The 17,720-nt window shown below is 38.3% G+C and overlaps 2 protein-coding genes across 2 annotated transcripts; one reads left to right on the forward strand and one right to left on the reverse strand.

Moving 5' to 3' along the window:
- Positions 1-9: 9 nt before the first annotated feature.
- Positions 10-5,024, reverse strand: LOC109987129 (uncharacterized). Its single transcript, XM_020638116.3, has 10 exons — positions 4,865-5,024; positions 4,739-4,763; positions 2,799-2,912; positions 2,292-2,404; positions 2,032-2,158; positions 1,715-1,750; positions 1,600-1,617; positions 1,384-1,479; positions 728-1,011; positions 10-498 (listed from the first exon to the last, which is right to left on the reverse strand). The coding sequence occupies exons 1-10, from the start codon at positions 4,925-4,927 to the stop codon at positions 127-129; spliced, it is 1,248 nt and encodes a 415-aa protein (XP_020493772.1). The 5' UTR covers positions 4,928-5,024; the 3' UTR covers positions 10-126.
- A 25-nt stretch (positions 5,025-5,049) lies between these two features.
- chdh (choline dehydrogenase) lies at positions 5,050-17,494 on the forward strand. The gene is made up of 10 exons (XM_020638168.3): positions 5,050-5,188; positions 6,380-6,830; positions 6,949-7,179; positions 8,336-8,502; positions 9,338-9,489; positions 9,928-10,057; positions 10,815-10,949; positions 11,472-11,614; positions 13,593-13,695; positions 13,897-17,494. Exons 2-10 carry the CDS (start codon positions 6,409-6,411, stop codon positions 14,313-14,315), a joined length of 1,902 nt encoding a protein of 633 aa, XP_020493824.2. The 5' UTR covers positions 5,050-5,188; positions 6,380-6,408; the 3' UTR covers positions 14,316-17,494.
- Positions 17,495-17,720: the final 226 nt, after the last annotated feature.

The following is a 17,720-nucleotide window of genomic DNA, read 5'->3' on the forward strand; positions in this document are numbered from 1 at the left end:
TTCTCACTATTTAACTGGTCTCACACATCTTTATTGTTTGTGAATCAATACATTTTCAATACATGTTAAAACAAATTAATATTCCAGACTGCAATGTCTCTACTTCTCTGAGTAAGAGGGCTGATATCACTTTATCATCTCTACAGCTTCCCTTAAGGTCTCGACACTCTTTTCACTGTAAACTATCCCTGGTTTTAAGATCTGAGTTGAAATCCTTATGTTTTCCTGCGCGTGCTCATGAAGACTCATGCACAGCTTGTTCAAGTCTTTCATCACACAAAAAGTCTTGCAGGCCCTTAATTCTGGCACCAGATTACCACACCTCTTGTACTGTTGCTGGTCACCTAGTTGCACCACCCAGAATTTAGCCAAGTCTCTGGAGCTCTTTGCATGGCTCACCACCATGTTGAGAACCAAGGGGTAAAGGTCTTGAGCTGAAGCTGGGATGGAGGGTGTTGGGAAGCAGTCGTTTGGAAGGTGGCTGGGATAGGAAATTGGCTGAGAGAAGAAAAGAGACTTCTATTTCAGTTTATTTGACCTGAAGAATATATAACAGATCTGCTTAATGTCAAGGATTGTCCTTAGCACATACTGTATTTGTAAATGATGTCAAAACAAGAATGATGCAAAGTCTTTCTCATCGGATGCAGCAATCCTTGTAACTAGGTGTCATTGTATACTCAGTCATAAAGAAATAAATAATTATTTTATATACCATACAACTTACAAGTTCCGCCTGTGGACTGACAATGAGCACTCGATTAGCAGCTTTGGCCTGTTCTGTCAACCAGCGCATTGGCCCCAGCTCTGCGATCTTGCCCTGCTGCCAAATGTCGACAGCAACACGGCAGCCACCTTGCCACTGAAGAAACTCTGCCAAGGCCACCACTGCCCTCTGAAAGGCAGAATTCTCAGCAGGATATACCACAAGGACAGGAACAGGTAACATGGGAGATGGATGACAACCCTTGAAGCTCGATGAAATCGCTAATTTGGCCCCAAAGCGTTTATCTGGAGAGTAAGAAGATATTCATGAGAAGCATCAGTCAAACATTTTATATTAAGACAGATAATTTTATAGAGAGTTTATACTGAGCCCAGGCTGGGTAAGTTTAAGTACTTCTATCATCAAACCTTAAAGTCTAGGAGTTGATATGTAAGAAGAGCAATTTGGTAAAAATGTAAGCCTCTTGCAATGTGATAGAAAGGTTCTTGTAACTAAGCCTGTAACTTAAATTATACCCAAGTGTATAAGAAAGTGATCCATTAGTATAATTCAATTCAAATTAAAGAGTCTATAAAGTTCAGCATTATGGCCATTTATCATGTGTCACTTTTGTTATTTTTTACCCAAAATGTTTACTTTGAAAGTGTTGTATTTACAGATAATGTAGAAGCAACTCAGGACTATCAAACTGGCCAGGCATCCAAAAGTGGCAATGACTATGCTGGTTAGGTCGACAGCTTCCTGTCCCAAGCCTGCAAAGATAAACTCAAAAATATGAAATACATTCCTGTGTACTAAATGTCATTAGTTTGAGATTAAAGGTAAATCAGTGGTTTATAATGACAGTCGTTTCAGTAATAGTAGAGTCCTACCTGAGGCTGTAGAATAAACTGGAAAACAGAAGAACAGTTTAAGACGGAATAACCAACATCATTGTAATAGTTGTAGAGTTTTATACTTCAAAATAATATACAATATGTCGCTAACCTGGAGGAACTTGAGTAGTTCTTGTTTTCACATCTACTAAGAAGACAGAAATGTTTGTATAACATTTCCTGTATAAAAACAACACAACAGCTACAAATGATATCTAAACATTCTTATATTATCAATTTATCTTAAACACGTCTTTTTTTAATCAATTAACAAAAAATATTGTTTTTCATTAAAAAAATGTATCTTTAACTTACAGTTTCCTTTCAAATTGAAAATTTGAATTATGAAACATTAACGTTGAACCGACTTTGCTTTGCCTATTGACACAACATTGCTGAATATCAAAATAATGAAGAAAATTTACTTACAGGGTTTTGGAGTAGGCACTATAATACTAACACCTTTGTAACAGATCCCCTTCGGAGCCAGAGGGATATTGGCAGCTTGGATGAATTCAGAGCCAGAGCCGGTATTTATCAAATAATGAAACCATATCTAGGTATGATAAGGTGAACAAACGTGCATTGAATGAATCTTTTTAAATTCATGTTAGTTTATCATGTCTTTCTGAAGTATGCTGTCAAGGCAATCATTTATTATTAAATCTGCGTGAGTACATCTGTGATACCTGCTTTGACCCAGTGATGTTAGCCGTGGCCAAGGGTGGGTTGTATTCACAATGGTATGGTACTGCAAGACTTTCTATGAGAATCCGAGTGGCGTTCAGATATTCAATACTAGCTGCAGAGAGACAGAAATTTGCATTAACACCATCGATCTTTGGAAATCAGTGTCCTCCAATCGTCCTGTTTGAATATAGAGAAGGGACGATCTGTTAACTCATAGTCATATTTTGCTTTTATTCATACTCAGTTACACAAATGGACTTTTGACTTCTCGAGGTGCTTTTTGCACTGCATGTCACACCTACCCATTCACACACTGATGGTGGATGTTGTTATGTCAAGTGTCAATCAGTATTAACTAATCCCAATCATACACCAAAACTGAAGATTGGATGTAATAAAAAGCTCTATGGTGGAGGAAATTATTTGCTAATCTCTTTTAAAGTCAACATAATAAATGGGGTTTTAAAAGTTTCCATGTGGGACCTATCCAAAGAATTGGCTCCTACCATCAATGTTTATTGCCCAGCTTATGTTCAGCAAATACATTCCTTCCCATGTCACCAGCTCAACTTTCAAGTCTGCCAGTAAAGATGGAGAGGTCAGGTTGGAAGGAGGGATACCTGGAACAACAGATAACAGAAATACAACAACATCTGTACAATTCCAACACGTTAGCTAGTGACATTATTTACTGACTCTGCCCCGACAAGGCTCAGTGCACAGGGGCTTGTTGGGGATTTCACCGCTGACCAAAACAAAACAAGAACTAACTTTGATTCAAAATTGTGTAATTCTGATCACTTTGTTGCTTTTATTTGTCTATTAAGAGGTGAGGTCCTTTGTATAAGCCTGTTGACTTCTTTACCTCTCCTCACACACTTTTTATATTATGTTATCCTATTTGATGTATTCTTATGAGTGCTAAATAAATAAACATAATCTTTTGACTATGTTTGTGTTATTGAAATAGATTGTATAAAACATGGATGCAGTCTCAGTGATGTCACCCATTAGTTACTGAAGGGACATTTTAAAAGGCCAACAAGGGTGGACGCCATACTGAAAATGCTATCTTAACCTAACTTTCGATTAACTTTAGTAACAAGCAAAGAGTTGGAGATGATGCGGGCCTTAAGCCCACTGACAAACAGCTACAACACGCCCACTTGAATTATGAATAGTTTCATGAAATTCATGAATTAATTTTGTGTAGCTAGAGAAATGAGCTAACAGAAATATTTATCCATGCCTGTATAGATGATGCACTTATATGTAGATATTCTATACAAACCATATACAAATGTATATATACTCATTCTGACAATTTATGTTGTTTTTCTACAAAACTATTAAATAAAAAGTATTTTTAAAAAAAACTTGTATAGAGAGAAAAGAAACAAACAACCCAGTTTTGGGTGAAGATATGTTTGGGGAGATGCTGACAACATAGATTGTCTGTTCTTCAGTGAGAGCTGGATGTAAGATGTCATATACAGTTGTCCAGCGTGCAGGTTGCATCCTGCCATCGGTCGCCACTCCTGTCTACTTTTTACTGTCCTCCCCATCGTCTCTCGCTGTTATTGCAGTCACACACTTCTCCCACCAAACCCTTTCATGATGTTATCGTCAAGATCTGACATTCTAAATATCAAACATGTTTTCCCGAACAGGTTCCCGATGATCTCTGAACAATACAGAGATGTTAAGATTGGATCTTTTTACCACACACAAGCTAATCTGGGAAGATAATCAGTTCGGAACAGCCTTGAGACAAGAACACCCCCATGCTTGTCTGGAAGGAGGAATCGGACCTCAAATCGGCCCGATTATCCTGCAGTCTGTGCCAGTCTGTCTCTTCACTCTAATAAATAAACTCCAGTCAGCTGGCGACACCAATAGAAAACACAATGAGTAATTTTCTCATTCAACAGCAAATTATTAAACCAAAGTTGTAAGCCTACACTGTAGCCGATGAGAATTTGGTGTTTGCCACCCCTTGGGGCGGATATCTCACTTCACTATTAGGGGGGACAACTAACAGGATTTTTTTAAAAGAGCAGTTCCGGAGGGGGACACCAAAGCGGCCATAAAAAGTATTGTTTTATCAAGAAAGGCCAAACAAACTGGTATTAAATGTATAAAGAGGAAACACTAAACAGACAGGAATCTTAAAAACTTTAAAATAACTATAAAAATAGTTACAATAGTTCTCATAACTATCAATATGTTAATATAGAGCTTCAATCAATAAATGGCATCTCGACAGAACTGGCTTCTTTTAACACATGAAAGCCTGAAAAGGTCACAATTCTCTATTTTTCTAGGATGGGGGGGGGGGGGTCCGGACCCCCCTGTCCTCCCCGTGATTTCCGCCTACCCTTCACTGTTGAATAAAATACAAAAAACTTCTAATTTTATGATCAATGAACATCATGACAAAACCTACCAGAGAATTCACGACACTCCGTTTTCTGTAAAGAAATCGCAGAAATAAATCACTTCAACTGTCTTATTTTAAAAGGAAAGGATGATTGGCTTATTGGTCTAAATAAGATAAATAACATTTACTTACAATTTCATTCGCTGTCACCTTGATCACGATTAAGGAGAAAATGATCAGCTTCACTCCCAACATCTTGATCACGTTTGTCCTATAAAGAACAGAATCATTTTTTTTTTTAATGAGGGCTCTCTTGTAGGATCCGCTGCATCTTTAAAACTGACAAGCACCACTGACAGCCATAGCCCTACCTTTAACACACTTGTTGAATGAGCCCGAGATTTCAGCGAGGCTGTGGCACTGGTTTATAAACACAGCCAGACTAAGCTCCGCCTCACGTCGATGACTCGGCCAGGTCACCAATATGAGCGTAGAGTGTCGAGTGTGAGACATAAGGTAAGCTCCGAGTATTTAATGCAAATGCAACCATTCAAAATGTCTTTCTGTCTGTTTTGCAATAAATGATACATGGCACCAACACATTATAAGGTTACAGTAAGTTAGGTGAGCGTTTATATCCATTTCCTGATGTAAACTGCTGACGAGTTTAAATACATAAATAGTTTGTTGACAAAGTAACGGTAAAGTCCTACGACGCGTTTTTGCAACGCTTACAACATTATCCAAACATGTTAATATGTTTAAAAACGTGTTTTAGGGCTATTTAAAGTTGTATAGACCTACTTGTGTAGGCAAGCAGGCAGTGAATGTGTCTAACGAGACTTGCTTCAGTGTAGCAAGTAGCTTTCGTTAGCAGACTTTTTAAGTTTGACCCCAGACTATTAAGTGATAAGCGAAGCGGTTGCGACATTTTCCTTTTGTAACACATTTGAGCCGAGGCTTTAACATGGGTTTGGAAACGAGTGCAACTTTAAAAACTTCATTCTAGTTTCCTATTGTTACTTTGCCTATAGTGGTGTGAGAGTTACATCCCAACGATATTTCGGATATCTGCACTCAACAGAGAGTTTGAGAGTCACTTTTTTAAAATGACATTCCTGACGTAGTTTGATGTGCACACTTTTTGTCACGAACTTAAAGAACTTTTTTTGCAGCCTTTAGGCTACTTTTAAACTCATTTTAAAGAGTGGATACAATAGCCTATACACAGATAGGCCTACTAGGTTTATTTTCCACTATTCTGCTCAAAATGAGCACATCTCATGGAAAGCTAGGCATGACCCAGAGATCTTATCTGGCAGAATCTCGAAGTTGGAATGTAACAAGAATTTCAACCCAATCTAAATTTAGAAATTTGACAGCCTAACTTTTATATTAAAAGTGGTGAAAGAAACATTATTATATTACATTTTCAAGAACAGTGAGTGGTCATGGCACTTAAAAGATCCATGTCAGGTCTGTAGTTGTTTATTTCCCTTTTAAAAGTATGAGATGAGAGTTTGCAAAGGGAGCAGTGTTGCTCAAGTTATGATTAAAAAAAAAAAAAAAAACACTCAACCAAAAGCCTCTCTGTAGGTCACTGTTTACACAGTTATAGTTACATTTAATTCTACACCCTCAGACATATTTCCAGTTTCAGTGTACCCCATTAGTATCTCAATTAATGTGTGCTGTTGTAATTTACAGTGAAAGAAGAAAACCCTCCCGGAGCCAGGATGTTGCTTTTGGCTACAAAAGGTCTCACTGGAGCCGGACGGGTCATAACGGGGACCCGGCAGGGATTAATGGCAGGTGGCATGTGCCAGTTTTCTTCTTTGAGACAATGTACCGTTGTCCATATGAACAGAAACACTGGCCAGTTCTTTCATGTAATCAACCATTACAGATGCTTTAGTGCTAAGGCTGCCCTTCAGAATGCTTCATCACCCAAAGCCAATCAGAAAACCCCTTCCTATAGTTATATCATTGTTGGGGCCGGCTCAGCAGGATGTGTTCTTGCCAACCGTCTCAGTGAGGATACCCATGAGTCGGTCCTGTTGCTGGAGGCTGGGCCCAAAGACATGTTTCTTGGCAGCTTACGACTTTCATGGAAGATCCACATGCCAGCTGCTTTGACCTACAACCTCTGTGATGACAAGTAAAGTGGTTCAATTATTACAGTGTGGATTTATAAGTCTATACATTTGTTTTTTACAGTCCCTGCATCTGTTTCAACTCAATGCCATGATGTATTTCTTTGTATTCCTCCTCCATAGGTATAACTGGTACTACCATACTTTACCTCAGGCCCAGATGAACAACCGGGTGATGTACTGGCCAAGGGGCCGTGTGTGGGGTGGCTCCTCTTCACTCAATGCCATGGTGTACATCCGTGGACACGCTGAAGACTACAACCGCTGGCAGAAAGAGGGGGCCGAGGGCTGGGACTACGAACACTGTCTTCCTTACTTCAGGAAGGCACAAAGCCATGAGCTAGGAGGAAACAGGTATTATATAACTTTTTTGTTTTTTTTAATGTTTAAAGCTAAAGATCTTGGTGCTTATTTCGACTTTGGTCATAATAACGCTTTTAATGTCCGTGACTCTGACTCTTGCAGCACTAGGGCTTCAGTCCTAAAAACGTATCAGGATTCAAAATCCATCATGGGTGATCAGATTTTACATCAAAATTTGAAACACTTAAGATTTTGTCAATGCACTTCTTAGCAAATATCATTTCAACTCAGAGACGGGGAAACCAGAAGGCACATACAACAATGAGGGTTGGAAAGTAGCAAGGACATTAACAGACTGGTAAGATCTGGTATAACATATACTGTGTTGTTTGGACAGAAAAGTTAAACATTGACTATGTGCTGGTCAAGGTTGTGATCAGAATAAATTTGGAATTCTGTATCCTCCGATTGAAGAGGTGACCCAGGTGAATCATGGATAAACATAAAAACACATTTTATAGAAGAAAGGTGCTATTTTCTTAAATAAGGAGAATTTTACTACATCCACAGACTAAATATGTGAGGATTCTTTTCATTTCCAAGTATGGCTGTTTGTGTTGTGTCCAGCTGTGATCCGGTTTTGACTAGTGCTTTTTTTTTGTTACTTCAAAATGAAGGCTGTAACCAATTTTGAAATCACTGAGGTCCACAACTCGTATCCATAATGACAAAATTAGCAGTGTACTCAGGATGTTGTCCCCTTTTTTCCTTCCATGCAGCTCATAGTGATCAGTCAGCAGCACTGCCTCTCTGTCTCTCTCTCTCTCTCTGTCTCATGGGCAGGCCGAGTGAGTTGCTTTGGTTACGGGACACTTTTTGTCTGTCACAAAGTCAAATGGTCCTTAATCCTGGTTTAAAATCTTCCAAACTAATGAAGGGGCTACTACTAGTATAACGCGACCCTGTTGCTCCGACTAAGAAAAAGAAAAAAAGCCTTTTACCAAAGACAGAGTGAGTTTGTGGAATGTGGAATGTGGAATGAAATACCGGATGTGTCTGAGACTGAAGTTTATAGCTTAGAGTTCCATTGGAGTCGGTGGAGAGCCTAAATAAGAAGACATTTCATTTAGTGTGAAGAAACTAAAGATATATAAGATATGGAACTGCTTTCTTCTCATTATATTTGTGTGTACTGTGTGTACTGTAGGTACAGAGGAGGCGATGGACCTCTGTATGTGTCAAGAGGGAAGACCAACCATCCCCTTCACAAGGCTTTTATTGAGGCAGGGCAGCAGGCAGGATACCCGTTTACTGATGACATGAATGGGCACCAACAGGAGGGTCTGGGCTGGATGGACATGACCATTTACAAAGGTTTGTGGAAACTGTTGAAAACTACAGACGACCGAAAAATTAAAACAGGACATTTTATAAAACACAAAAAGGTCCAAAACACAACGTTTTGAATAACACATTTCAACAAGCACTAGCAAATAACAGAAGACAAAATATTTCTCATATAACACTCAAAAAAAGACTGTCCATACGAAACAGTTTAAAAAGGAGAAAGTGAGACAAAAGTAACAAAAAGAAAAAAAAGCCCTCAGCTCGTCCCCTCAAACTCTGTCATTCTCCAGGACTGATGACCATGAAATCGTAAACTCTAAAGCTCCAGGATGCATTGAACATCACATGAAGCTTATAATCTTAATTGAGGCTGTGAGGAGAACTGAAGGACAGAGTGGAGGACAGCAATATAGGCAAAAGATTGCAGTTTCATCTCTGTAAGAATGAAAAGGTCCCTGTGAAAAAATCTGTGAGTTTGAAATGTGAAACAAAATAATCAACAAATGCCTCAGCTAGGAGGCAAGAGAAGGAGTGTAATGGCTTCAAGAAAATGTGTCTGATCAGAGTACATCTTAAAAAGTACATGTTTGTAAACTGACATTTTCACATAGTTATTAAAGTATCCGATGATGTTAAAAAAGAGAAGTGTTGTTCTACCATTTCTGTTTGCTGACTTGTGATTGTGTTAAGTGAATTTTTTTATTTTATTTTATTTTTTAAATATCTGGTGATGTTAATTGTTGTATTTTTTTAAACATTTGTATGACATGTAGGGCCACAGTAGAAAAAACATACTACTTCAATGCACTCGTATAAACACAGCTTTGTTATTGTCAACATCACATTGCTCATGTCTGTCCAGGAAAGAGGTGGAGCACAGCCAGTGCGTACCTGAGACCCACCTTGGGTCGACCAAACCTGAAGACCGAGGTTGGGTGCCTCACCACCAAGATCCTGTTTGAAGGCAATGTCGCTGTGGGTGTAGAATACACACAGAATGGACAGACGAAAAAGGTCATTTTTCATAGGATTGCAATATTTTCAAAGACTGAAAAATACTGAAAAATCTCAAGTGTTAAGAATGAAGTTTATTGATTGGTTTAAGTAACTTTATTGTCAAAGTCTTAAATGTGTCACAGCAGGTCCATTTGCAACATAGATATTAACGAGAAGATACAAATAATAAATCATTAAAATTGCCCACTTTGTTTATGGCATGTTTGTGCTGCCCATGGTTGTCCAAGCTCATTAAGAAATCAGGGCTGTATCATCAGAACTCTTTAGAATGTATTTATTGGGGTATAACAACAGCTGTCATCCCTATGGAAAGTGAGCACACTGGCAAAAGCTGCTAAACTGTCTTTTGTCATTTTATAGCAATGACAAATAAATATTTGTTTAATTCTATAATTTTTTTTTTACGAATCATTGACCCATTTTTCTTATCTTAAGGTGTATGCAGATAAAGAGGTGATACTAAGCGGGGGAGCCATAAATTCACCTCAGCTTCTCATGCTGTCTGGGGTAGGAAACGCAGATGACCTGAAACGTCTGGACATTCCTGTGGTTCAGCACCTACCAGGTAAAGTTTGTTCACAAAAGTTGTACACAGGAACTCCTGACTTTTTGTAAATCATTTCAGGACATTCAGGCCCTGTTATTTTCTGGAACTGCTTTACACGCATGTTAAGCTGAAGGTAGTCAATATCATACAAGCTCCCATAAAGCATATATTCATAATATATTGGTAATTGAGGCCAGCAGTAACAAATGAAAAGCGTTGAAGCTTAACTTAAAGTATACTTAATCACCCCACCCACTGACTCGCTATGAGTGTTCCAGACTGTTACATGCAGCTGCATACACACATTGGCAGACTTTTGACTATAGGCTTTTGGCAGGAAAATAATCAGTATAAGGCTGGATTAAACAGATTTGGCCATTGGCGTTCACACATGCATCACATCCTGACAATATATAAGAGAGAAGAAACTAGTCCAACCCTTTCTTTTTCATGTGAAATGTACAGGTCTTATGCTTCTGGCCTACAGACCTATTTAAAACAGACCTATGGTCACCGAGGCAAGCAACATTAATCTTTCTCAACTTGGCAACAGTTAATGCCGATGAGAAGTGCTCTGGAATTTATGTCTAGAGTGCTGCTAGTGTCAAAAAAAGAAGCAGTAAATCTGCCATTTATGGATATGTAAATACATCTAACACATCCAAAAGTTATGGACCAATTAATCTTCATGTGTTGCCACAAACATTAAAAATAAATCTCCCTGATTAAAAAGTATGATAATAACTCTTTTTTTTTTCTTCCCTTTATTCCTCAGGTGTTGGTAGTAACCTGCAGGATCATTTGGAGCTGTACATCCAGCAGCAGTGCACTCAGCCCATCACCCTGTACAAGGCCCAGAAACCTTTCCACATGGTCAAGATAGGCCTGGAATGGCTCTCCCTCTTCACTGGTAACTAAAGACCCCTACACATGCAAATGGAAACACACAAACTGTCCTTGACACTGTTTAAGGTAGTATACTTGGCAGACAATGTACTTTAAAATCATTTACAGTGCCCTATTTCAAGTGAGATGCCCCTCACTCTATCTTTGAATAATAAGGATATATCAGTCAAGGACATGTATGGGTTAACGTAAAACAGCTTTTTGATTATATCTAATCAATATCAGTGAAAAGGTTTTATGAGACTTGCATACAAATAAATATTTGTAGGAATGTGATTGTTCAAGATTGATAAAGAATTTGGATTTTCTAATTTGAAATGTTGACACTCATAAATCCAATTCTCTATCAGCACCACAATAATGAGCAGGAATATATATTTGGGTTGACTTCTTGTGACAGGGCACAAGAAGTCAGACCATGTACATTGCACCACTGGCTCCTCATCATTGTCCATAAACACTCATAATTAATATATTAAGTACCTTTGTGATGAGTTCATCGGACTTCCCCTGACATGTCCTCTAGGGTATGGAGCAACAGCCCACCTGGAGAGTGGAGGTTTCATCCGCAGCCGACCACACGTCACACACCCTGATATCCAGTTTCACTTCCTTCCCTCACAAGTCATCGACCATGGACGAGTTGCCTCCAAGATAGAGGCTTATCAGGTATGTGTGGCTATTTTATTTTTGCAGGTCATCGACTAATGGATGTTTCATCAAAGTGTCATAAATACATGGATCTGAATTCACATTGTTTGGGAGGTGGCTACGGGGGGGTTGTATGATTATTTGAATGTTTTTAGCACAAGACAGAGTGTCTGTGGGTATGGTCCAGGGTGTGTAGCTGAAAATTCCAAGGCATTGACTAATCTATGACAGGGCAGCTGCAGCTTGGAGACAATCAGTATGTTTACATGCACATGTAATGTGAGCTACCACACTGTTTTTGTCTCCCTCACTCTACGAAGCGAATTGTTTGCCACATTTGAATCGTGGCAAACTGTCTGCACTGTGACTAATTATGATGACATATAGGCCGAATGATGAGAGATGCTCCAATTTAATATCCACACTCATTTACACAATAAATATGTGCAAGTGATAAAGATGGGCTGAGTAACGAGAAGGCAAAATGTGTTTAACTGCCAACACCATGTCTCTGTGCGTCTTACAGCTCAGTAATCTTTATTTAAACTAAGAAATGTGATGACAAATGATATTGGAGTATATTAGTAAAAACCAGTGACTGTATGGGTTTTGTGTTAGTTTACTCTGAAACAATTAAACATTGCTGGAGTCGGAGGAATGATGTCAAAGCAAGAGCTTTAAAGGCTTGTACATGCATGCAAAAAACTAAAAAAGAAAAAAACATCCTTTGGCATTGTGTGACATTGTGGTACTGTATATATTTGAACTATTATACTTCCAGTGCATTTCATGAAAATTACTCATTACAGTCCTTGTTATCACAGTACTCAATTCAGACCATATGTACCCCTTACAGACCATATTATTAGAAAGTTTATTACTGGCCAAAATATGAATGTACTCATCACATAATATCTAAGTACTCATTACAGACCCTGTTATAAAGGTGACCCTTTCAGTTTTGTTATTTGTCAAATATTTCAAAGGTTCATTTGCTTTTTAAATATGAATTCTCTGCAGTCTGTCTGACTTACAGGATCAAACACACTTTATACAATCTAAACATCAGTTTTATGATGCAAACTGTTGAGTAAATGTTCAACAGTTTTTTTTTTTTTATGGTTCAAAGGCACACTTATAAAGACTCAGCTCTAGTTTCTGTTGATATTCATTGTCAAATCTGTAAGTAGCCGACTGTAGCTGTTTACATAAATCCACACAGACAGCCAGGGTTCTGTAGTTTACGACAACTGAATACTTGAAGGCTGTCTCTGCAGCCAAGAAATACTTGATTTATTTGAGTAGAGTGGCTGAAATGCTCTTTGCACCAATACATTTTTTATCATCATGTTTATAGTCATCATTGTGCATATTTCCTCGATGTATCATTGTTACAAAGTTCACAATTAATATGGCTTTCTTCATATACAGTAGAGTGTTCATTTCACTCACTGTCCTTCTAAGTACACATTCATGGGGAAATTATTCACATTTAAATGCTTTGCAGAAAAATCTTTGTAAATTTTTGTAAAGGCGTGAGGTCACTCCTCAGCTCTTCTCCAAGTCAGTTGGCATGTTCATGAATGTCCAAACACACTATGTTACCCTTGCATCTGTGAAGAGGAAGCAGTGCCATGCCAGGATGGATGGATAGACAAATATGATGCATTAATTGGCATCAAAAAACAGCCAGAGGCTGCTACGTGCAGTGTCTGGACCAAGAATACTTCAACATGTAGACTGCAGGAGCTGCGGATCAAACTTTTTGATTGAGAGACAGCCCCCTCTACTTTATGGCCACAGCCAACGATAATTAGTACAATACTATGATATCTGAAATGTCTTGATTTATTTAAACAGTTACTCTCAATACAGTGTGGATGCATCACTTCACAGTTGTCATTTAAAACCATGACAAAGAAGAATGACGCAAAAATGTTACTAGCTGATGTTATTACTCTTTCTCAGACATAAGTGTTTCTGTTTGTGTTTGTAGGTTCATGTAGGACCAATGAGAAGCACTAGTATCGGTTGGATGAAGCTGAAGAGCCCAAATCCCCTGGATCACCCGATTCTACAGCCAAACTATCTCTCAACTGGTAAGATTCAGTCATTGTACTTATGTCAATTATTAAAACTGTCAAAGGTTTAACATGTTAAGTCGTTCTTCCTATCCAAATCTATTAGCAAGTACATCTAATTATTTTGGAAAATTATTTTGGATTGAGTTCTAAGGTTAAATGTAACAACAGAGTGGGTTTTGATTTTCACTTGCTTTAATGACTCCTATACTCTGTCAGATATCGACGTGTGGGAATTCAGAGAGTCTGTCAAACTTTCGAGAGAGATTTTTGCCCAGAAGGCCTTTGACAAGTTCCGGGGTCCGGAAGTCCAGCCTGGGCCTCATGTTCAATCCGACGCCGACATTGATGCTTTTGTCCGCCAAAAAGCTGACAGTGCCTACCACCCGTCCTGCACCTGCAAGATGGGGTCACCATCTGACCCAATGGCAGTGGTCGACCCAAGCACCCGTGTTTTGGGTCTGGAGCGACTGCGAGTGGTGGACGCCTCTATCATGCCCAGTGTAGTCAGCGGAAACCTCAATGCTCCAACCATCATGATAGCAGAGAAGGCCGCTGACATTATCAGAGGTCACCCTCCTCTTGTTGACCCAGGAGTTCCAGTGTACCAACCACCAACACTTGACAAGCAGAGATGAAGAAAGAGAACAAGAAGCTGATGGAGGGGTCATAACACCCACCCCAACAACCCCAAGACTACATGAAACGGTTTCATGTAGTCAATAAAGCCATTCAAAACTGACAATCTCTAGCTTCAAAGCAACATGGTTTAAAACATTTCCACCAAAAAGTTTTACAAGTTATATAACACAACATGAATGTTTTACATGGGTCATTGGTTGCACTCGGGTTATTTTGAAAGACAGAGAACTTTTGTTCTGTCTTTCAAAACAAAACTTTTGTTTGAACAGTACAGCTGCATTTCAGTCAACAGCTAAAGGTTTTTGTTATCTTTATGGCTCATATCCTACCAATGATCAGCCTGCAGACTGTTTACCCAAATCGTCTGAGCAGCAGTTTGTTATGTCTGTTCAGATAGCTTTTCATCAGATTAACATACTTCCTTCCTGAAAACTTGCAGATTCAACTGTTTCTGAGAACACTGTTTTTGTTGGTTTCTTGCATGTAGTTTAGATCAGAAAGAAGGTTTACAGAAGTTAACTCTGCTTCTTTGCTTGTCTTTGTTTTCATTGTCTTCAAACAAAATTTGATGAGCCCAAGAAACTGATAGCCTCCAAACGGAATGGCCTACATTTTCCTGACTATGCCACTCTGAACTATTAACATTACAAGACTACCCAGTCTGTTGCTCATTCTTCTGCTTTTGCCAAAGTAGTGAAAAACTGATGATATTTAGCTGACTGACACAAATAGTAACAGTTGTCCCACTCTCACCAACACCATACAGGCTGCATTCCTCACAAATAATGGTGCTAAACTGGTGCTTTTGTTGCGAAACATTTTTTGTGGTATTGTTGGAAATACAACTGGTGGATTGAAAACAATCCAGCCCTTTCTTCTTATGGGCTGACCTTTGTTTTTCAGCTCTGCTTGTATGACTGTCACTCACAGTTCATCTCAAATGTTCTTTTTCTGGCTAAGCAGCCACACACAGCTCGATAAGTGAATAGACTGTTGATCAGAACAGTAATAACTAGGAGGTAAGGAAGGGTTTATCAAACTCAGTAAGATTTGCATTTTGGCAATGCCTTTAACGTCAGATATTATAATCCAGTCACAGTCTGACTTGAAGCAAATAATGGAACAATCTTGTAAATACGCTGCATCATTGCATATGGATTGTAAAAGATTTGAACAGCTCTTCTGTGTGAGGTTCATCAGGTTTCATCGGGTGATCCACTATGTAATTTTCCTGTTGCTCTGGAATCCTCAAATATTCCAGCGCATAGCTTTTATTTCCCCCCCTTGGTACAGAAAATCTAGTTGAAGATTTAGTTTTGCCTCGTGATAAGCTCTTTAGATAAAATACTCAAATACATTTTACACTAAAAACTGAACAAATCTTCATTGGTCAGTCTTGAGTTGACACATTATTTCCTTTGGGTACTGTGGATGTATGGTGAATTGAAGATTTATATAAATAAATAATACTGAAATATAACTTGCTAGAAGGAAGGCTTAATGTCTGACAAGTATTGCACTACTCTGAAGTATCTTAATTGCTTTGACAATTACTGTTTACATGATATGAAGTTTTATACAACACAACATCTCAAACCGTTTGTGTACTAATGAAGGAGTTACACATTGATCGTAAAGGGAACATTGTTTTAAAATTTAGCCTTTGTTTGCTCTTCTTCACCGTTGTTAAAGAAAAAGGAAAACCAATCCTGACCTTGTCCTCAGACTTGATTTAGTGTTCCTTACCCATGTTTTCTGCAGGTCCAATATCATTCAAGCAAAGAGATGAACATTTCAGATTTTCATTTGAACTTCTCCAAAATCTGTATGAAAGTTGTGCCTTAATGTAAAACTATTTGTTGATATGTTCAAACAAATGGGTTGAAATCATACATTTCCAAGCTCATTCAGTTGTAATTAATTTAATACCATGCCTTATATTAACACTGTGCAGATTTTATTTAGTATTGGCTAATCGACTGCCCTATACTAGTGAAAAAGTTCAGTGAATAAAGCCGTCCGTTGCACAACAAAGCTTTCGGTCATGTTTTTAATGTCACATCATTTCTTTAAAAAGCATACAATTGACTGTCATATTTCATTGTAGTATACATTTTTATTGTATCTGTTGAATGACTGAGCCCTTTAATGACACAAAACAAATAGTTTGCCCTGACGACAGTAGTAAGACTGAGGAGAAAAAGCATTCCTGCTACGTCCAGTAAAAATTGCTCTGATGAGTTACTACGGTTGGCAGTGATAGACTCTGATTACGCATGTACGCTGGTACTTTTGGTCCAAATGTGAACCTCAGCAAGTGAGAAATATTGTTTTTATAAGTCAGGAGGTTTTGATATTTCCACCTTATAGACAGCAGCTGTTTTGCACAACGTGCACTCCAACTGCTATGAAAGAGAAAATCCTTCTCATTAAAGGCAACGGCTAAAACCTAATATTTAATTTCAAAAATACATTTTAAACATCCAGCAACAATTAAGTAAATATGATGAGGAAATTCCAAAAATATATTTCTCATCTTCTATGGCTTTATTTTTCATAAACATTGTAAATATCGGTCAGACTTGTGTTGTTAATTTTGGCTTCCTACATCTGACACATTAAACAAGTAGTAAGGTGCCTCAGATAAATTGGATAAATAATCCGTCATTCCGTCACTGATCAGCAGATTAAACCTGTCAAATTTGAGGTCCAGTCCACAGAAACAAATTGGTTTTGACGCTAAGCTGTTGAGGCAGTTAAAGCTTGAGCCAAACATGAACTAAGACTAAGGTCTGACAAATTAAAACTTGCATGATGGCTGTCTGCTTCAGCCAATGAAGCAGGAATCAAAAAAAAAAAAAAGTTGGAGTCTCACTGGTAAGGATAATGTTCAGGTGCCATCACTTTGGGAATGTGAAAACTATTTTTTTCTTGTTTCCATCACCTCACATTCAACAGTTTACAATAGGGCTGGGTTAAAGGAGAAATTGTATGTTCTGAACAAATTGTTTTGAGTGATTTCAGTTTTCCAGTGTTGTGATGAAAGTTCAGGGATCACTATGGTGACATGTCCTTGGCATTGCAGAATTATCCCAATTATTCCATAGGAAAGAAAAAAATGAAACTAGAGAAAATGTATTCTCTCTATTTGTTGGAATAAAGAAGAAGAATGACACTCTGTTTTCCTGTGTAACACAGCATTGTGCATGTGAAACACAATGACTTGCCTGAGGAAAACCCCTGTGTGTGTGTTTTTTTTATTGATATGTGATTTCCTTTTTGAAGTCAAGTACTGAGGCAGGTAATGCTTAAACCTGAAACTCTAGACTGTGATCCCAGAGCAGCTCCTGGATTTATATTATACCTGCTTGTTGAGATGGCTTTTTGATCTGCATGATCGT

Source organism: Labrus bergylta, chromosome 12 (assembly GCF_963930695.1).
Source record: "Labrus bergylta chromosome 12, fLabBer1.1, whole genome shotgun sequence".
In the NCBI taxonomy this organism is placed as follows: domain Eukaryota; kingdom Metazoa; phylum Chordata; class Actinopteri; order Labriformes; family Labridae; genus Labrus; species Labrus bergylta.